This window comes from Acartia tonsa, chromosome 14 (assembly GCF_053477335.1).
Source record: "Acartia tonsa isolate MP-2025a chromosome 14, ASM5347733v1, whole genome shotgun sequence".
NCBI classification, from domain to species: domain Eukaryota; kingdom Metazoa; phylum Arthropoda; class Copepoda; order Calanoida; family Acartiidae; genus Acartia; species Acartia tonsa.
Window position 1 is genome coordinate 31,857,209 of NC_137273.1, and position 23,192 is coordinate 31,880,400.

Here is a 23,192-nt window from a genome sequence, read left to right on the forward strand (position 1 = left end):
GGTTCTCCTTTACAGGGTAGCTTCTCATAGGTCCTGGGAGAGGGTTCAACCACCCTCCCAAGAGAAATTAGAAAAAAATCACCACCCTTCCCCTATTTTCTCTTTCTTTTTAAAATTGAAATCAGAAATGGGGGTGGTCTACTCCCCCCTCCCTCACTAAAAAATTTATTAGCGAAGCTACTCTATAATCACTTTGTCAGTCCGTTATGCTATCGGAGAAACGTGATTTTCTCGGCTCCTGTTTTTTGATTGAATAAGTTCACATTCTACATATTTTCATTGAGATTTGCCTTTTGGTTGGGGTGCTAGAAGATCTATTCCTAGATTTTCTTTTTTTCATTGTTTTCTCGACTTCTATTCAAGATAGACGGCTGAAATTTTCAGGGAATAAATAAATTCACATTCTACATATTTTCAAAAAGTTTCTTTAAGGTTTGTCTATTTGTTGCAGTGCTAGATCGATTCCTAGATGTATGGGTTTTTGTGATTTTCTCTACTCATATTCCTGATAGACGGTTGTAATTTTCAGGGATTGTATTAGTTTTCATTCTTAATACTTCCACTAAATTTCATTGAGATTTGCTTATTGGTTGGGGGGCTGAATTTATTTCTAGATTTTCACGTTATTATATATTTTTAAAAGGTTTTGTGATTTATTTAAATAAGTTAAATGCTTATTTTTTACGACACTACTCTATAGTTTATATAGTTCCCAGATTTCCATTCATAACTTTTGAGCTTCGCTACTTAAGGATGTTGTCATCCTTGTTTTTTACTTTTTATTTTTAAATAAAAAAAATGGGTTTTTAATTCAACTCCCCCCCCCCCCCTAATCAAGTTCCTCTATAGGCCTCTAAGGGCGTAGTCGCTGGTCCTTATAATAGGATATACTTTGTACATAATAACAGGATGTCTGTTTGTTTGTACCAAAGAATCTCGCTAACCACGGAACCGATATGGTTCTCCTTAACAGGATAGCTTCTCATAGGTTTTTGGAAGTTTTATAACTATTTTGGGGAAGAGTGTCACCATCCACCCTCCCAAGAGAAATTGACTTTAGAAAAAAAACTACCTCCTCCCCCCAAAAATGAATTTCAATTGCTCACTGATTTTAAGTTAATTTTTTTCCAGATGTCTATAAATAACTTTTGAACTTCGATACTTATGTATGTTGTCATCCATGTTTTTTATTTGAATTCAACTCTCCCCTCCTCAAGTGCCCCTAGAGGCCTTTAGGAGCGTAGACGCTAGTTCTTTTAAATAGAGTAAGAGGAAATCTTGTGTCTGTCAGTTCGCTATGGTTCTCCTTTACAGGTAGCTGCTAGTAGACTTAAATGTATTGATAATAGGTAACTAGGAAATTATTTAACTTATTTTTATTAGGAATGTACGTTTTTGTACATTTTTTTACTTTTTTTATGTACGTAACGTATTTTTTTTGTGTACGTTATGTACGTTTTTTATTTTCAAAATTGGCTGGCCAGTCTGTATACCTATTCTTATGTATGTACTGTAATAGTGTTTCATAAATAAGTTTTCTCATTCGTTGGCTTAAAAAGCTTAACGAATCATAATCTATATTTGTTGGTTTAAAATAATATTATCAAAAAACTTTAATCTTCTGATGTTAATCGTAGTTGGATCTACTTTCTTATCCCTTGATATTCCTGGAGAAAAGGGTTAAATAGGGGACAAAAAAAGAGCAATAAACAAAAAGCACTTGTTGTACAATCATACTTGGCTCTATCGAAATTACACTCTTACTGAATCTAAACCCCTAGACCCTGTCGGGTTCCTATATCCTAACCAATTTGTGGGGCTAATCGAATCTAACTATAAAAAAATTCAAATAATTGACCAAACTTTAGCTAATTTGTGTACTTTTTTGGTTTTTAATGTAAGAACAATGGACACTTTTATACCCCAATATCTAGGCTTTAATGTACAGTATACATATATACATTAGAGTGTTCCAAAAAAACCTTCAATTGTTGAATTGATTTAAGTTTGCTTCCTTTTCCTACAGAATTTAAGTCCATTTTTTAGTTTTATTATTTAAATGTTTCAGGAGTAATAATTTTTCATCTTGATTTTAAGAAATTCATAAACTTTGGGGACTTCATTTAGTTGTGCAAACCTTTATTGTTCAAAATTTTCCATCGAACAATTTACTCTACTGAAGGGTTATTGATGTTATTAGGTACATTAATTTATCATCCTTTGCCTTATCTTTTAAGATCTTAGGAAAATACACTTCCTTCAGTTTGGTAAATCTTAAATCCTAAGGGTTTTTGAAACTCTCTTAACAAACATACACATAAAACAGTATCACACACTCACACATACACACACCCACACACACAGAAAATAATATAAAAATTGCACATAGGCGAGATATGAATGAATGCAATATCATCTTATGTTTCATCAACAATTCAAACCAATTGTTTCAAGTTTGTTATTTATAAACCTTAGAATTTGAATGGACTATTAATTAATATACACTCAAATTATGATAAACATACTTACTTCTTCAGTAGATAAAATTATCGGCGGAAAAGTTAAGACACTGCTAGTAAGTACCAAAGAACAGAACAGATCCCTTTAAGCATTCTTATCTACACTTTTTATAAATTGAACATATGTGAGAAGGCGTAGTTTTTCGTATTGTTTTTTACTTTAGGTCAGGTTAGGGTAGGTTATATTGGTTACCCCGCATATAGCCTTGCAGGGTAGGGCACTTCAGTTATAGGCCCAGCGGGGCTACAAGCCCCCGTAGGTGTTAGCAAAAGAAACACTACACACTTAACTTTCATTTAATTTTAAAAATAAGGATGGGGGTCAATCGACAATTTGTTTAAAGTCACCTATGATTATTTCTAGGTTGTATGAGTGAATTTGGAGATGTGAGGTACAGCAGAGAGGTCAGAGGAACTGTTTGGACACAATTCAGGTAGAAAAAAGAGAATATTATACCTACAGCATGTTCCATAAAAAAAGTATTTTTAGGGTTTATTACAGTCCTTGTTTCTTAATGTATCATCAAAAATGGCATATGTCCAAGTTCTCTATAAAATTCTACACAAGAATATATAAATTTTAAATTTTACCTATTACATTATCAACGTAGATTTTTAGAGCTAAACTTTAGAAAAAGTAACTGAGCAAAAAGTAACTTTTTACATGAAACGACTTTTTACAAGTTGGATGGTTCATCTAACTTAAATTTACGCTAGTTTTTAGCAATTTAAATGTAATTGTAAGTATGGATTCGAAACCGATAAATATCCACTAGATTATAACCGGTTCTGAGTCATACTGAAAAATCATGTTTTGTATCGTATAATAGACAACTTTCGGGTATAGTCCTTTCCATGACATCGCTCCATATGGGGCGATGATTTTAATTGATCGCCTCTTATGACATGGGGCGATGTAATGGCTCCTTGAAAGGAGCGATTTAATAGCCCCTTATAACAAGAGGCGATGTTATGACTCCTTGAAAGGAGCGATTTAATAGCCCCTTGCCCTAAGAGGCGATTAAATGATCCTTTATCGCTCCTTTATCGCCCCTTCTAAAGAGGAGATGATATGTCCTCTTATCCCAAGGGGCTATTTAATTAAATATCGCCTCTTCATGGCCCCTTCACTATTATATATATCTTAGTCCCTTGATGGCCCCTACATCGCTCCTACATCGCCCCTTCATCGCTCCTCCATCGCTCCTTCTCCAAATTTATATTACATTGTACTTTGATGGCCCCTACATCGCCCCTCCATCGCTCCTACATCACCCCTTCATCGCTCCTTCTTCAAATTTATATTACATTGTACTTTGATGGCCCCTACATCGCCCCTCCATCGCTCCTACATCGCCCCTTCATCGCTCCTTCTTCAAATTTATATTACATTGTACTGTGATGGCCCCTACATCGCTCCTACATCGCTCCTTCATCGCTCCTACATCGCCCCTTCTCCAAATTTATATTACATTGCAACTTGATGGCCCCTACATCGCTCCTACATCGCTCCTCCATCGCCCCTTCATCGCTCCTTCTCCAAATTTATATAACATTGCAACTTGATGGCCCCTACATCGCTGCTACATCGCTCCTCCATCGCTCCTCCATCGCTCCTACATCGCCCCTTCATCACTCCTTCCACAAATTTATATTACATTGTACTTTGATGGCCCCTACATCTCTCCTCCATCGCTCCTCCATCGCCCCATCGCCCCTTAATAGCCCCTTACCTTAATTTATATAAAAAAGCCCCTACATAGCCTCTCCATCGCCCCTTAATAGCTCCTTACCTTAATTTTTATAACATAGCCCCTACATAGCCTCTCCATCGCCCCTTAATAGCCCCTTATCTTAATTTATATAACAAAGCCCCTACATAGCCTCTCCATCGCCCCTAATAGCCCCTTACCTTTATTTATATAACAAAGCTCCTACATAGCCTCTCCATTGCCCCTTAATAGTCCCTTACCTTAATTTTTATAACATAGCCCCTACATAGCCTCTCCATCGCCCCTTAATAGCCCCTTATCTTAATTTATATAACAAAGCCCCTACATAGCCTCTCCATCGCCCCTAATAGCCCCTTACCTTTATTTATATAACAAAGCTCCTACATAGCCTCTCCATTGCCCCTTAATAGTCCCTTACCTTAATTTATATAACATAGCTCCTACATAGCCTCTCCATCGCCCCTTAAAAGCCCATTACCTTAATTTATATAACATAGCCCCTACATAGCCTCTCCATCGCCCCTTACCTTAATTTATATAACATAGCCCCTACATAGCCTCTCCATCGCCCCTTACCTTAATTTATATAACATAGCCCCTACATCGCCCCTCCATCGCTCCTACATCGCCCCTTCATCGCTCCTTCTTCAAATTTATATTAAATTGTACTGTGATGGCCCCTACATCGCTCCTACATCGCTCCTTCATTGCTCCTACATCGCCCCTTCATCGCTCCTTCTCCAAATTTATATTACATTGCAACTTGATGGCCCCTACATCGCTCCTACATAGCTCCTCCATCGCTCCTCCATCGCTCCTTCATCGCTCCTTCATCGCTCCTACATCGCCCCTTCATCGCTCCTTCTCCAAATTTATATTACATTGCAACTTGATGGCCCCTACATCGCTCCTCCATCGCCCCTTAATAGCCCCTTACCTTAATTTATATAACAAAGCTCCTATATGGCCTCTCTATCGCCCCTTAATAGCCACTTAATTTAATTATATAACATTGCCCCTACATAGCCTCTCCATCGCCCCTTAATAGCCCCTTACCCGATTTTATATAACATAGCCCCTACATAGCCTCTCCATCGCCCCTTAATAGCCCCTTACCCGATTTTATATAACATAGCCCCTACAAAGCCTCTCCATCGCCCCTTAATAGCCCCTTACCTTAATCTATATAACAAAGCTCCTACATAGCCTCTCCATCGCCCCATAATAGCCTCTTACCTTAATTATGTAACATAGCCCCTACATAGCCTCTCCATCGCCCCTAAATAGCCCCTTACCCTAATTTATATAACATAGCCCCTACATAGCCTCTCCATCGCCCCTTAATAGCTCCTTACCTTAATTTATATAACATAGCCCCTACATAGCCTCTCCATCGCCCCTTAATAGCCCCTTACCTTAATTTATATAACATAGCCCTACATAGCCTCTCCATCGCCCCTTAATAGCCCCTTACCTTAATTTATATAGCATAGCCCCTACATAGCCTCTCCATCGCCCCTTAATAGCCTCTTACCTTAATTTATATAATCCTTACCTTAATATATATAACATAGCCCCTACATAGCCTCTCCATCGCCCCTGAATAGCCCCTTACCCTAATTTATATAACATAGCCCCTACATAGCCTCTCCATCGCCCCTTACCTTAATTTATATAACATAGCCCCTACATCGCCCCTCCATCGCTCCTACATCGCCCCTTCATCGCTCCTTCTTCAAATTTATATTAAATTGTACTGTGATGGCCCCTACATCGCTCCTACATCGCTCCTTCATTGCTCCTACATCGCCCCTTCATCGCTCCTTCTCCAAATTTATATTACATTGCAACTTGATGGCCCCTACATCGCTCCTACATAGCTCCTCCATCGCTCCTCCATCGCTCCTTCATCGCTCCTACATCGCCCCTTCATCGCTCCTTCTCCAAATTTATATTACATTGCAACTTGATGGCCCCTACATCGCTCCTCCATCGCCCCTTAATAGCCCCTTACCTTAATTTATATAACAAAGCTCCTATATGGCCTCTCTATCGCCCCTTAATAGCCACTTAATTTAATTATATAACATTGCCCCTACATAGCCTCTCCATCGCCCCTTAATAGCCCCTTACCTAAATTTATATAACAAAGCTCCTATATAGCCTCTCCATCGCCCCTTAATAGCCCCTTACCTTAATTATGTAACATAGCCCCTACATAGCCTCTCAATCGCCCCTTAATAGCCTCTTACCTTAATTTATATAACATAGCCCCTATATAGCCTCTCCATCGCCCCTTAATAGCCCCTCACCCTAATCTATATAACATAGCCCCTACAAAGCCTCTCCATCGCCCCTTAATAGCCCCTTACCTTAATCTATATAACAAAGCTCCTACATAGCCTCTCCATCGCCCCATAATAGCCTCTTACCTTAATTATGTAACATAGCCCCTACATAGCCTCTCCATCGCCCCTAAATAGCCCCTTACCCTAATTTATATAACATAGCCCCTACATAGCCTCTCCATCGCCCCTTAATAGCTCCTTACCTTAATTTATATAACATAGCCCCTACATAGCCTCTCCATCGCCCCTTAATAGCCCCTTACCTTAATTTATATAACATAGCCCTACATAGCCTCTCCATCGCCCCTTAATAGCCCCTTACCTTAATTTATATAGCATAGTCCCTACATAGCCTCTCCATCGCCCCTTAATAGCCTCTTACCTTAATTTATATAATCCTTACCTTAATATATATAACATAGCCCCTACATAGCCTCTCCATCGCCCCTGAATAGCCCCTTACCCTAATTTATATAACATAGCCCCTACATAGCCTCTCCATCGCCCCTTACCTTAATTTATATAACATAGCCCCTACATCGCCCCTCCATCGCTCCTACATCGCCCCTTCATCGCTCCTTCTTCAAATTTATATTAAATTGTACTGTGATGGCCCCTACATCGCTCCTACATCGCTCCTTCATTGCTCCTACATCGCCCCTTCATCGCTCCTTCTCCAAATTTATATTACATTGCAACTTGATGGCCCCTACATCGCTCCTACATAGCTCCTCCATCGCTCCTCCATCGCTCCTTCATCGCTCCTACATCGCCCCTTCATCGCTCCTTCTCCAAATTTATATTACATTGCAACTTGATGGCCCCTACATCGCTCCTCCATCGCCCCTTAATAGCCCCTTACCTTAATTTATATAACAAAGCTCCTATATGGCCTCTCTATCGCCCCTTAATAGCCACTTAATTTAATTATATAACATTGCCCCTACATAGCCTCTCCATCGCCCCTTAATAGCCCCTTACCTAAATTTATATAACAAAGCTCCTATATAGCCTCTCCATCGCCCCTTAATAGCCCCTTACCTTAATTATGTAACATAGCCCCTACATAGCCTCTCAATCGCCCCTTAATAGCCTCTTACCTTAATTTATATAACATAGCCCCTATATAGCCTCTCCATCGCCCCTTAATAGCCCCTTACCCTAATCTATATAACATAGCCCCTACAAAGCCTCTCCATCGCCCTTTAATAGCCCCTTACCTTAATCTATATAACAAAGCTCCTACATAGCCTCTCCATCGCCCCATAATAGCCTCTTACCTTAATTATGTAACATAGCCCCTACATAGCCTCTCCATCGCCCCTAAATAGCCCCTTACCCTAATTTATATAACATAGCCCCTACATAGCCTCTCCATCGCCCCTTAATAGCTCCTTACCTTAATTTATATAACATAGCCCCTACATAGCCTCTCCATCGCCCCTTAATAGCCCCTTACCTTAATTTATATAACATAGCCCTACATAGCCTCTCCATCGCCCCTTAATAGCCCCTTACCTTAATTTATATAGCATAGCCCCTACATAGCCTCTCCATCGCCCCTTAATAGCCTCTTACCTTAATTTATATAATCCTTACCTTAATATATATAACATAGCCCCTACATAGCCTCTCCATCGCCCATGAATAGCCCCTTACCCTAATTTATATAACATAGCCCCTACATAGCCTCTCCATCGCCCCTTAATAGCCCCTTACCTTAATTTATATAACATAGCCTCTACATAGCCTCTCCATCGCCCCTTAATAGCCCCTTACCTTAATTTATATAACATAGCCCTACATAGCCTCTCCATCGCCCCTTAATAGCCCCTTACCTTAATTTATATAGCATAGCCCCTACATAGCCTCTCCATCGCCCCTTAATAGCCTCTTACCTTAATTTATATAATCCTTACCTTAATATATATAACATAGCCCCTACAAAGCCTCTCCATCGCCCTTTAATAGCCCCTTACCTTAATCTATATAACAAAGCTCCTACATAGCCTCTCCATCGCCCCATAATAGCCTCTTACCTTAATTATGTAACATAGCCCCTACATAGCCTCTCCATCGCCCCTAAATAGCCCCTTACCCTAATTTATATAACATAGCCCCTACATAGCCTCTCCATCGCCCCTTAATAGCTCCTTACCTTAATTTATATAACATAGCCCCTACATAGCCTCTCCATCGCCCCTTAATAGCCCCTTACCTTAATTTATATAACATAGCCCTACATAGCCTCTCCATCGCCCCTTAATAGCCCCTTACCTTAATTTATATAGCATAGCCCCTACATAGCCTCTCCATCGCCCCTTAATAGCCTCTTACCTTAATTTATATAATCCTTACCTTAATATATATAACATAGCCCCTACATAGCCTCTCCATCGCCCATGAATAGCCCCTTACCCTAATTTATATAACATAGCCCCTACATAGCCTCTCCATCGCCCCTTAATAGCCCCTTACCTTAATTTATATAACATAGCCTCTACATAGCCTCTCCATCGCCCCTTAATAGCCCCTTACCTTAATTTATATAACATAGCCCTACATAGCCTCTCCATCGCCCCTTAATAGCCCCTTACCTTAATTTATATAGCATAGCCCCTACATAGCCTCTCCATCGCCCCTTAATAGCCTCTTACCTTAATTTATATAATCCTTACCTTAATATATATAACATAGCCCCTACATAGCCTCTCCATCGCCCCTAAATAGCCCCTTACCCTAATTTATATAACATAGCCCCTACATAGCCTCTCCATCGCCCCTTAATAGCCCCTTACCTTAATTTATATAACATAGCCTCTACATAGCCTCTCCATCGCCCCTTAATAGCCCCTTACCTTAATTTATATAACATAGCCTCTACATAGCCTCTCCATCGCCCCTTAATAGCCCCTTACCTTAATTTATATAACATAGCCTCTACATAGCCTCTCCATCGCCCCTTAATAGCCCCTTACCTTAATTATGTAACATAGCCCCTACATAGCCTCTCAATCGCCCCTTAATAGCCCCATTACCATAATTTATATAGCATAGCCCCTACATAGCCTCTCCATCGCCCCTTAATAGCCTCTTACCTTAATTTATATAATCCTTACCTTAATATATATAACATAGCCCCTACATAGCCTCTCCATCGCCCCTTAATAGCCCCTTACCTTAATTTATATAGCATAGCCCCTACATAGCCTCTCCATCGCCCCTTAATAGCCTCTTACCTTAATTTATATAATCCTTACCTTAATATATATAACATAGCCCCTACATAGCCTCTCCATCGCCCCTGAATAGCCCCTTACCCTAATTTATATAACATAGCCCCTACATAGCCTCTCCATCGCCCCTTAATAGCTCCTTACCTTAATTTATATAACATAGCCCCTACATAGCCTCTCCATCGCCCCTTAATAGCCCCTTACCTTAATTTATATAACATAGCCTCTACATAGCCTCTCCATCGCCCCTTAATAGCCCCTTACCTTAATTATGTAACATAGCCCCTACATAGCCTCTCCATCGCCCCTTAATAGCCCCTTACCTTAATTTATATAGCATAGCCCCTACATAGCCTCTCCATCGCCCCTTAATAGCCCCTTACCCGATTTTATATAACATAGCCCCTACATAGCCTCTCCATCGCCCCTTAATAGCCCCTTACCCGATTTTATATAACATAGCCCCTACAAAGCCTCTCCATCGCCCCTTAATAGCCCCTTACCTTAATCTATATAACAAAGCTCCTACATAGCCTCTCCATCGCCCCATAATAGCCTCTTACCTTAATTATGTAACATAGCCCCTACATAGCCTCTCCATCGCCCCTAAATAGCCCCTTACCCTAATTTATATAACATAGCCCCTACATAGCCTCTCCATCGCCCCTTAATAGCTCCTTACCTTAATTTATATAACATAGCCCCTACATAGCCTCTCCATCGCCCCTTAATAGCCCCTTACCTTAATTTATATAACATAGCCCTACATAGCCTCTCCATCGCCCCTTAATAGCCCCTTACCTTAATTTATATAGCATAGCCCCTACATAGCCTCTCCATCGCCCCTTAATAGCCTCTTACCTTAATTTATATAATCCTTACCTTAATATATATAACATAGCCCCTACATAGCCTCTCCATCGCCCCTGAATAGCCCCTTACCCTAATTTATATAACATAGCCCCTACATAGCCTCTCCATCGCCCCTTACCTTAATTTATATAACATAGCCCCTACATCGCCCCTCCATCGCTCCTACATCGCCCCTTCATCGCTCCTTCTTCAAATTTATATTAAATTGTACTGTGATGGCCCCTACATCGCTCCTACATCGCTCCTTCATTGCTCCTACATCGCCCCTTCATCGCTCCTTCTCCAAATTTATATTACATTGCAACTTGATGGCCCCTACATCGCTCCTACATAGCTCCTCCATCGCTCCTCCATCGCTCCTTCATCGCTCCTACATCGCCCCTTCATCGCTCCTTCTCCAAATTTATATTACATTGCAACTTGATGGCCCCTACATCGCTCCTCCATCGCCCCTTAATAGCCCCTTACCTTAATTTATATAACAAAGCTCCTATATGGCCTCTCTATCGCCCCTTAATAGCCACTTAATTTAATTATATAACATTGCCCCTACATAGCCTCTCCATCGCCCCTTAATAGCCCCTTACCTAAATTTATATAACAAAGCTCCTATATAGCCTCTCCATCGCCCCTTAATAGCCCCTTACCTTAATTATGTAACATAGCCCCTACATAGCCTCTCAATCGCCCCTTAATAGCCTCTTACCTTAATTTATATAACATAGCCCCTATATAGCCTCTCCATCGCCCCTTAATAGCCCCTTACCCTAATCTATATAACATAGCCCCTACAAAGCCTCTCCATCGCCCCTTAATAGCCCCTTACCTTAATCTATATAACAAAGCTCCTACATAGCCTCTCCATCGCCCCATAATAGCCTCTTACCTTAATTATGTAACATAGCCCCTACATAGCCTCTCCATCGCCCCTAAATAGCCCCTTACCCTAATTTATATAACATAGCCCCTACATAGCCTCTCCATCGCCCCTTAATAGCTCCTTACCTTAATTTATATAACATAGCCCCTACATAGCCTCTCCATCGCCCCTTAATAGCCCCTTACCTTAATTTATATAACATAGCCCTACATAGCCTCTCCATCGCCCCTTAATAGCCCCTTACCTTAATTTATATAGCATAGCCCCTACATAGCCTCTCCATCGCCCCTTAATAGCCTCTTACCTTAATTTATATAATCCTTACCTTAATATATATAACATAGCCCCTACATAGCCTTTCCATCGCCCATGAATAGCCCCTTACCCTAATTTATATAACATAGCCCCTACATAGCCTCTCCATCGCCCCTTAATAGCCCCTTACCTTAATTTATATAACATAGCCTCTACATAGCCTCTCCATCGCCCCTTAATAGCCCCTTACCTTAATTTATATAACATAGCCCTACATAGCCTCTCCATCGCCCCTTAATAGCCCCTTACCTTAATTTATATAGCATAGCCCCTACATAGCCTCTCCATCGCCCCTTAATAGCCTCTTACCTTAATTTATATAATCCTTACCTTAATATATATAACATAGCCCCTACATAGCCTCTCCATCGCCCCTAAATAGCCCCTTACCCTAATTTATATAACATAGCCCCTACATAGCCTCTCCATCGCCCCTTAATAGCCCCTTACCTTAATTTATATAACATAGCCTCTACATAGCCTCTCCATCGCCCCTTAATAGCCCCTTACCTTAATTTATATAACATAGCCTCTACATAGCCTCTCCATCGCCCCTTAATAGCCCCTTACCTTAATTATGTAACATAGCCCCTACATAGCCTCTCAATCGCCCCTTAATAGCCCCATTACCATAATTTATATAGCATAGCCCCTACATAGCCTCTCCATCGCCCCTTAATAGCCTCTTACCTTAATTTATATAATCCTTACCTTAATATATATAACATAGCCCCTACATAGCCTCTCCATCGCCCCTTAATAGCCCCTTACCTTAATTTATATAGCATAGCCCCTACATAGCCTCTCCATCGCCCCTTAATAGCCTCTTACCTTAATTTATATAATCCTTACCTTAATATATATAACATAGCCCCTACATAGCCTCTCCATCGCCCCTGAATAGCCCCTTACCCTAATTTATATAACATAGCCCCTACATAGCCTCTCCATCGCCCCTTAATAGCTCCTTACCTTAATTTATATAACATAGCCCCTACATAGCCTCTCCATCGCCCCTTAATAGCCCCTTACCTTAATTTATATAACATAGCCTCTACATAGCCTCTCCATCGCCCCTTAATAGCCCCTTACCTTAATTATGTAACATAGCCCCTACATAGCCTCTCCATCGCTCCTTAATAGCCCCTTACCTTAATTTATATAGCATAGCCCCTACATAGCCTCTCCATCGCCCCTTAATAGCCCCTTACCCGATTTTATATAACATAGCCCCTACATAGCCTCTCCATCGCCCCTAAATAGCCCCTTACCCTAATTTATATAACATAGCCCCTACATAGCCTCTCCATCGCCCCTTAATAGCCTCTTACCTTAATTTATATAACATAGGCCCTACAAAGCATCTCCATCGCCCCTTAATAGCCCCTTACCTTAATTATATAACATAGCCCCTACATAGCCTCTCCATCGCCCCTTAATAGCCTCTTACCTTAATTTATATAACATAGCCCCTTCATAGCCTCTTCATCGCCCCTTACCTTAATTTATATAACATAGGCCCTTTATGGCTCCTGTACAGCCTCTGTAATTGTATTGCCCCTTCATTATAGAAGGTAGGGCATTAAGGTAAGGAAGGAATGTGACCCTCTACAGTTTTAAATTTAAGTTTTAAAAGGATGACAAGGATGACAACATTTATAAAAGCAAAGCTCTGAAACGGTAGAAAAAAGTTTAAAGGAAGCCTGCAAGAAATACCACGCTTTAACTGCTGAAAGACTGCCACAAGTAGACCAAATACCCCAAATTTGAAGCCTTCAGCTTCTATAACAAAAAAGTTCTAGGCATTTTAAAATGACATTTTATGTACAATGGAAATTTTGAAAGAATTGCAATGCTCATGTTGAAAACTTTAAAATTAAACTACGTGGCCTAGAAACAAAATTATAAGCTTATTTTTGTCATAAATTTAGGTTTCCAGTAACTAATTATATTTTTACAATAAAAATACCCATTTTTATAGTCAAAATCATTAAAAAAAAATAAGTTTTACTTGCGTTGTACCGAATGTACTGTAGCCAATCAGAAGGCTGAATCAGCTTAACAACCAATCACAGCTAAGCTTGTATTAGTTTACCCCTTTGTTTCCGCTATGATTTTCGTTTAAAAATGCAATTTAAATCGATTTTTTTTCATAGATTTTGACTATGAAATGTGGTGTTTTTATTGTAAAAATGTAATCAGTTACAGGCAATCTAAGTTTCTGACAAAGATAAGGTTATAATTTTATGTCTAGGCAACGTAATTTAATATTGTTTTTTCTTTTATGAGCATTGGAAATCTTTCAAAAATTCCATTGTACATAAAATGCTATTTTGAAATGCCTAGAACTTTTTTGTTATTGAAGCTGAAGGCTTATAATTTGGGGTATTGGGTCTTCTTGTGGCAGTCTTTTAGCAGTTAAAGCGTGTTATTTCTTGCAGGCGTCCTTTAATGAACATTAATAATGTAGAGTGTCAGAACTGAATAGTCAGAACATAAATTTAAAATTCGAAACAAAATTGTAAGTAAATTTATTGAGAAATTGCTAACATGCAGGAAAATGCTTAAGGACGTACTCACATTTTTTGGACTTGATTATAGATATGATTCGCTTATAACATTCTATTTTGTTGTCCTAGGAATCAGTATCCCAGAAATCAGATTAATCGGATAATTTTGATACATAAAAATTTGTTGTAAGTTAATAATCAGTATGCTTAAAATGGACGTATGGATATTCTGATAATGATTATAGACTTTCTAAATCGTACCTTTCTACTACAGGAATCACATGCCTAAATTAACGAAAATAGCTAACCGTTACGGACGTACGGACTGATCCTTAATATAGAAAAGCTTTGCTTTTAAAAAGTTAAAAAGATTTTTTGAGGGGATGGGGTAATATTTTTCTTGGGGTGAATTTTCTGGGAGGGTGGAGATACCCTCCCTCGAAATAATTATAAACCCTCTATGAACTTAAAAGAAGCTTCACTGTAAAGGAGAACCATATAGGTTCAGCGGTTAGCTTTTCTACAGACAAAAAAAAGATTACTACTTTATATAATAGGTTATGAAAAAGGAAAAAAAAGCAAGATAACAAGGATAACAACATTCACAAAAGCAAAGCTCTAAAATCAGGAGGTCAAACATAAATTTTGTTAAAATTAGCGTAAATCTATAATACAAAGTAGAATGATGTCTGTCCATCCGTCTGTCTGTCTGTCCGTCTGTCTGTCCGTCTGTCTGTCCGTCTGTCTGTCCGTCTGTCAGTCCCTTAAGATCTCGGTAACCACTGGACCGATTATATTCTACTATTCAGGGAATATACCTACTGGTCCTGTGGTGGTTTTAGGCTATTTTCTTGGGGGGTGGGATACCCCCAACCCCCCCAAAAACAAAAAAATCCCCCCCCATTTTTTTTTTGCTGAAGATTTTCTTGGTCCTATTACGAATTTCGCCAAAAAAAAATTTTATCACATCTTGGGGCAAAGCCCCTGAGGCTAGGGGCGAATCTGCTAGTATAGAATATAGTAAAAGGGCATAATTTTATTTTTAGTATTTGATTATAATACTAAACCTTGTTGTCCTAAGAAACATTACTCCAAAACCCAGATGAATGGGACAATGATATTATACAAAAAAATGGACGTACATACTTTCTAGTAATGAATATAGTATTGTACCCAACTGTTATAGAAATCATTCTGCAAAGTTTGAAATCGATAGGATATTTATAACATGTCTAAATTAAAGAAAATGTCGTCTAACCGTTTGGACGTACGGACAAACCAATCCTTACTATAGAAAAGTTTCGCATTTAAAAAGGAAAATTATAATGAAAATATAATGAATTAATAAAATAAATATAAATAATATAATAACATAATGAAATAAAGAAAAAAAATAAACTAAGAGAATGAAATTTTTTAGTTAAATAGAATATTGAATAAGGATCATATAATGGACAAACAGACAAAGTAAGTTATAGAGCAGACTTTAAGAGAATATGCTATTACTCAAAGATTATCACGAAACCTAAGTCTTTTGAAGCATAATTGAGAGACAGACAAAATAATTTATAGACTGGATATACATATGTCATGGGAATATTCACTAAAAATCTCAACAGTCTATCTTTAACAATAGCAGAGAAAACCACATGCTTAACTTAATGAGAAGAGCAATGACGAAAGGACTAGCCCTAATTGTAGAAAAGTCTCTCTTTTAACAAAAAAAGTATTTTTTTTGGTCTGAAGCTTAAAAATTTCATAAACTGACTAAATTCTCCATTTAAGGGAAGCTTCACATAGGTCATGGGATGGTTTTTTGCTTTTTCATTTTCAGATTTAAGCCCCTAATTGGTTTAGGCTATTTTTCTGCCTCCTTACATTAAAAAGAGCGCAGCTGCAAGTGAATAAGAAAAGAGAAATATAAAAGAAGAATACATATTATCCTATTATATAAAGTAGTAAAACATAAACAAACGTTGGAGTGGACAAACCTAGGAATGGGACAATCGTCGGAGTGGACATTGCTTATGTAAAACGCAGGAGTGTCTTTTATTTTATTTATAAGATAAAAATCTTTCAAAACAAAAAAAAATCTTGAATATCTTTTCTCACAGACTGAAATTTTAAAATCAGTCTAACAGTTTTCCAAAGTAGGTAAGTTCTATCGAAAGGCAAAGGTTTGAAACAGATAGAACATTTCATTAAACTAAAACATATTTTTTTCTCACATTGTTTACAACTGTCAAATAGGTTTTTTTATATGCCTAACCCCTGCAGGGGGCTTATTTGTATATTTATATCTTAACCTAACCTAACCTGTGTAGAAATAACTAAACAAATGTTGTTGAAACCTAATTTTTAAGATATTATAGACACTTCTGCGTTTTACTTATATAATGTCCACTCCGACATTTGTCCGAAATATCCTATGTTTGTCCACGTTAGTAAGGCTTTCTGTTCTGAAACTTAAGATCTCAATAACTACTAAACAGATTGGGCTTTCTATTTCAGGTAAGCTTAATATTTGTCTTGTAATGGCTTTAGGCTATTTTATTTTAAGTCGAGGGATGGTTTTAGGCTATTCTATTTTAAGTCCTGGGAAGGCTTTAGGCTTTTATTCATTCCCCTTTGAATACAGAGCCAATAGATGCTGGGGGCGTAGCCGCTAGTCGATATACAAAGTTTTTTTTTGTCTGTAGCAAAGGATCTCGTTTGCTGCTAAACCGATATGATGTATGTCTGTCTGTCTATACCGTAGGATCTTGCTAACCGCTGAGTACTGAGATGATTTTAAGATAGTTTATTTTTTTTCCTTATAATAAAATAACAGGATATTTGTCCATAAAAAGCGAAGCAATATCTTAATTTTTGTTGTTGGAACTGTTATTCAGTTGATTATACCAAGGATCTAAAGGAATAAGACAATGGCCGATAAATTTTTATCCATCCCTAATAACGATACACAAAATTGCAACACTACAACCAAAATATGACAAAAGTCCCCAAAGTTTTGAGCCAACGAATAAGAAAACTTCATTATAAAACTTTGGAGACTATTGTAAAAATTGCCTAATGTTTCCTTTATCCCTGAGATTATACAGACTATCCTTAAACTAATATTTACATTAAAGTAACAGGATGTTTATCAGTATCAACTGAACCGATATGCTTCTCCTTTACATTGAAGCTTATTTTACTCGCAGGAAAAGTTTTCATTTTGGGGAGGGGACTAACACTTTCAGCCCCCGGAAGGTATCACTTCCCTTAAATTCTTAACCTTCCCCCTCCCCCCCTCTCCACCACATCTATTCATTAAAGTACTCCTAGGGTCATCTATGGGATTAGCCGTTAGTGACTTAAAAATAATTCAAGTGCAATGATATATTTACCAAATTAATACGATAATTTTGTATACATTTTTTATGAAAAAAAATTATTTTGCCAAAGGCAGCCAAAAAATAAGCAGCAAATATTTCAAAAATGCTCTGATAATCAGAGATCTACAGGGATAAGACGATTGTCGATAAAATGATATATATACATATATACAGTGTGTTTTTTTATGAGAACTTTTTTGAAAGCAATTTTACCTTACTTATAGTTATTAGAATTTAATGATTAATGGCTTATTCTCTTCTTTTTTATAACCTTTAATAGAAAAGCAAAAAATATTTCAGTTTTTATTCAAAAAGTACAGTAAATTAAAAAATTTAAAACTTAGGTGTCAACATCTAAAAATGGTTTTAGTGCATTTTTCTTATAATCTACCTTTGCAAGAATGGCTGCAAAACGCTTCAAAGTTGAGATATTGAGCTAAAAATTTATATAGATACTACTTGTGACATGTACTAGAACATTTTGAAATTTGAAGGCCATATCTCAACCAGGGAGGGAATACTGGCCCCCCAATGTACTCCCTCCATTCTTGGAAAGGGTAGAAGATTTGAGCATAAGAAAAATGCGCTAAAACCATTTCTCGTATTCATTTGAATCCGGTGGATAGGAACCGGTTCTCATCCATACGAAAAAACTATGTCTAGCATCGTATTATATCCAGCTTTCTACGAATATAGATATGTACAATCATAAGATTAAACCCAGTTTTTTTAGCCGGTGCCTTCTGCACCTCGGGGCTAAAAAAACTAGTTTTAATCTCATAATTGTACTTTCTATATCCGCGGAAAGCCTTTTATAATACGATGCGAGAAATAACTATTTTAGATGTTGACACCCATGTTTTGAAATTTTGAATTTACTGTACTTTTTAAATAAAAACTGAAATATTTTTTTGCTTTTCTGTTAATGGTTATAAAAACGAAGAGAATAAGCCATTAATCATTAAATTCTGATAACTATAAGTAGGGTAAAATTGCTTTCAAAAATGCTCTCATAAAAAAAACACTGTATATATATGTATGTTTATATATTAATTATTCCCATTGATGATTCACAAAATTACCCCTTCTTTAGTTTAGAATTAGTGGTTGAAACATTTAGACACTCAACTTAATGAACTAAACAATCACAAAACAATAAAAAGTCCCCAAGGTTGTTAATCTAACGAATAAGAAAACGGTATTATAAAACTTTGGAGACTAGACAGCACTCTTGGATAAGCCAACTTATAACACTTTGGGAACTATCCTAATCCTCCCTGGCGAAATGACAATGAGATTTTTTGGTAAATTTGTGGCAAACTTTATTCTTAATAAATTAGCACTTGGCAAAATTATACTGGAGAGATATTTCATTGAAGAATAAATTTTTTTTTTGCCCAAACTTTTCGTCAGCCAATAATAACAGATAAGTTAAACATTGTAAAAATAATATAGTAACTTAACTCGAGTTGTCAACGGCAGAAATTAGGTCCTGAGATGGTTTTAGGCCTGGAAAGGTTTATAACAATTTTATCTGTATTTCTTAAAATAAATTAACAGAATCTTTGTCTGTATGTATGAATGTCTGTCTGTACCGAAGGATCTTGCTAACCGATGAACCAATATGGTTCTCCTTTACAGTGAAGATTCCTATAGGTCCTGAGATCGTTCTCCTTAATAGGGTAGCTTCTCATAGGTCCTGGGGAGGTTAATAACTATTTTATTTTAATCCTTATAATAAAGTAACAGGATCTTTGTCTGTATGTATGTCTGTCTGTACCTTGCTAACCACTAAACCGACATGGTTCTCCTTTACAGTGAAGCTTCCTATGGGTAATGAGATGGCTTTAGGCCATTTTATTTTTAATCCTTATAAAAAGTAACAGGATCATTGTCTGTATGTATCAAAGAAGATCGCTAACTGCAGAACCAATATGGTTCTCCTTTATAGGGTAGCTTCCAATAGATCCTGGGAAGGTGTATAACTGTTTTGAAGGAGGATATAAGGGGCTATTAAGGGGCGATGGAGAGGCTATGTAGAGGCTATGTTATATAAATTAAGGTAAGGGGCTTTTAAGTGGCGATGGAGTGCTATTAAGGGGCGATGGAGAGGCTATGTTATATAAATTAAGGTAAGGAGCTATTAAGGGGCGATGGAGAGGCTATGTAGCGGCTATGTTATATAAATTGGCTATTAAGGGGCGATAGAGAGGCTATATAGGGCTATTTTATATAAATTAAGGTAAAGGACTATTAAGGGGCGATGGAGAGGCTATGTAGGGGCTATGTTATATAAATTAAGGTAAGGGGCTATTAAGGGGCGATGAAGAGGCTATTTAGGGGCTATGTTATATAAAATCGGGTAAGGGGCTATTAAGGGGCGATGGGGAGGCTATGTAGGAGCTATGTTATATAATTAAGGTAAGGGGATGTTAAGGGGCGATGGAGAGGCTATGTAGGGGCTATGTTACATAATTAAGGTAAGGGGCTATTAAGGGGCGATGGAGAGGCTATGTAGAGGCTATGTTATATAAATTAAGGTAAGGGGCTATTAAGGGGCGATGGAGAGGCTATGTAGGGGCTATGTTATATAAATTAAGGTAAGGAGCTATTAAGGGGCGATGGAGAGGCTATGTAGGGGCTATGTTATATAAATTAGGGTAAGGGGCTATTCAGGGGCGATGGAGAGGCTATGTGGGGGCTATGTTATATATACTAAGGTAAGGATTATATAAATTAAGGTAAGAGGCTATTAAGGGGCGATGGAGAGGCTATGTAGGGGCTATGCTATATAAATTAAGGTAAGGGGCTATTAAGGGGCGATGGAGAGGCTATGTAGGGCTATGTTATATAAATTAAGGTAAGGGGCTATTAAGGGGCGATGGAGAGGCTATGTAGAGGCTATGTTATATAAATTAAGGTAAGGGGCTATTAAGGGGCGATGGAGAGGCTATGTAGGGGCTATGTTATATAAATTAGGGTAAGGGGCTATTTAGGGGCGATGGAGAGGCTATGTAGGGGCTATGTTATATATATTAAGGTAAGGATTATATAAATTAAGGTAAGAGGCTATTAAGGGGCGATGGAGAGGCTATGTAGGGGCTATGCTATATAAATTAAGGTAAGGGGCTATTAAGGGGCGATGGAGAGGCTATGTAGGGCTATGTTATATAAATTAAGGTAAGGGGCTATTAAGGGGCGATGGAGAGGCTATGTAGGGGCTATGTTATATAAATTAAGGTAAGGAGCTATTAAGGGGCGATGGAGAGGCTATGTAGGGGCTATGTTATATAAATTAGGGTAAGGGGCTATTTAGGGGCGATGGAGAGGCTATGTAGGGGCTATGTTACATAATTAAGGTAAGAGGCTATTATGGGGCGATGGAGAGGCTATGTAGGAGCTTTGTTATATAGATTAAGGTAAGGGGCTATTAAGGGGCGATGGAGAGGCTTTGTAGGGGCTATGTTATATAGATTAGGGTAAGGGGCTATTAAGGGGCGATGGAGAGGCTATATAGGGGCTATGTTATATAAATTAAGGTAAGAGGCTATTAAGGGGCGATTGAGAGGCTTTGTAGGGGCTATGTTACATAATTAAGGTAAGGGGCTATTAAGGGGCGATGGAGAGGCTATAAAGGAGCTTTGTTATATAAATTTAGGTAAGGGGCTATTAAGGGGCGATGGAGAGGCTATGTAGGGGCAATGTTATATAATTAAATTAAGTGGCTATTAAGGGGCGATAGAGAGGCCATATAGGAGCTTTGTTATATAAATTAAGGTAAGGGGCTATTAAGGGGCGATGGAGGAGCGATGTAGGGGCCATCAAGTTGCAATGTAATATAAATTTGGAGAAGGAGCGATGAAGGGGCGATGTAGGAGCGATTAAGGAGCGATGGAGGAGCGATGGAGGAGCTATGTAGGAGCGATGTAGGGGCCATCAAGTTGCAATGTAATATAAATTTGGAGAAGGAGCGATGAAGGGGCGATGTAGGAGCAATGAAGGAGCGATGTAGGAGCGATGTAGGGGCCATCACAGTACAATTTAATATAAATTTGAAGAAGGAGCGATGAAGGGGCGATGTAGGAGCGATGGAGGGGCGATGTAGGGGCTATGTTATATAAATTAAGGTAAGGGGCGATGGAGAGGCTATGTAGGGGCTATGTTATATAAATTAGGGTAAGGGGCTATTCAGGGGCGATGGAGAGGCTATGTAGGGGCTATGTTATATATATTAAGGTAAGGATTATATAAATTAAGGTAAGAGGCTATTAAGGGGCGATGGAGAGGCTATGTAGGGGCTATGCTATATAAATTAAGGTAAGGGGCTATTAAGGGGCGATGGAGAGGCTATGTAGGGCTATGTTATATAAATTAAGGTAAGGGGCTATTAAGGGGCGATGGAGAGGCTATGTAGGGGCTATGTTATATAAATTAAGGTAAGGAGCTATTAAGGGGCGATGGAGAGGCTATGTAGGGGCTATGTTATATAAATTAGGGTAAGGGGCTATTTAGGGGCGATGGAGAGGCTATGTAGGGGCTATGTTACATAATTAAGGTAAGAGGCTATTATGGGGCGATGGAGAGGCTATGTAGGAGCTTTGTTATATAGATTAAGGTAAGGGGCTATTAAGGGGCGATGGAGAGGCTTTGTAGGGGCTATGTTATATAGATTAGGGTAAGGGGCTATTAAGGGGCGATGGAGAGGCTATATAGGGGCTATGTTATATAAATTAAGGTAAGAGGCTATTAAGGGGCGATTGAGAGGCTATGTAGGGGCTATGTTACATAATTAAGGTAAGGGGCTATTAAGGGGCGATGGAGAGGCTATATAGGAGCTTTGTTATATAAATTTAGGTAAGGGGCTATTAAGGGGCGATGGAGAGGCTATGTAGGGGCAATGTTATATAATTAAATTAAGTGGCTATTAAGGGGCGATAGAGAGGCCATATAGGAGCTTTGTTATATAAATTAAGGTAAGGGGCTATTAAGGGGCGATGGAGGAGCGATGTAGGGGCCATCAAGTTGCAATGTAATATAAATTTGGAGAAGGAGCGATGAAGGGGCGATGTAGGAGCGATGAAGGAGCGATGGAGGAGCGATGGAGGAGCTATGTAGGAGCGATGTAGGGGCCATCAAGTTGCAATGTAATATAAATTTGGAGAAGGAGCGATGAAGGGGCGATGTAGGAGCAATGAAGGAGCGATGTAGGAGCGATGTAGGGGCCATCACAGTACAATTTAATATAAATTTGGAGAAGGAGCGATGTAGGAGCGATGGAGGGGCGATGTAGGAGCGATGGAGGGGCGATGTAGGAGCCATCAAAGTACAATGTAATATAAATTTGGAGAAGGAGCGATGAAGGAGCAATGGAGGGGCGATGTAGGAGCGATGGAGGGGCAAT

General features: G+C 38.7%; 1 protein-coding gene across 3 annotated transcripts in view; it reads left to right on the plus strand.

Moving 5' to 3' along the window:
* Positions 1 to 23,192, plus strand: part of Synj (synaptojanin) — a 92,238-nt gene that overhangs the window by 50,330 nt on the left and 18,716 nt on the right. For all 3 annotated transcript variants that reach the window (XR_013874920.1, XM_080148199.1, XM_080148200.1), the window contains exon 33: positions 2,884 to 2,953. Coding sequence is in view for 2 of the 3 variants with exons in the window: in XM_080148199.1 (XP_080004325.1) it covers positions 2,884 to 2,953 (70 nt within the window). In the remaining variant the exon portion in view is untranslated. The remainder of the gene's footprint in view (positions 1 to 2,883; positions 2,954 to 23,192) is intronic.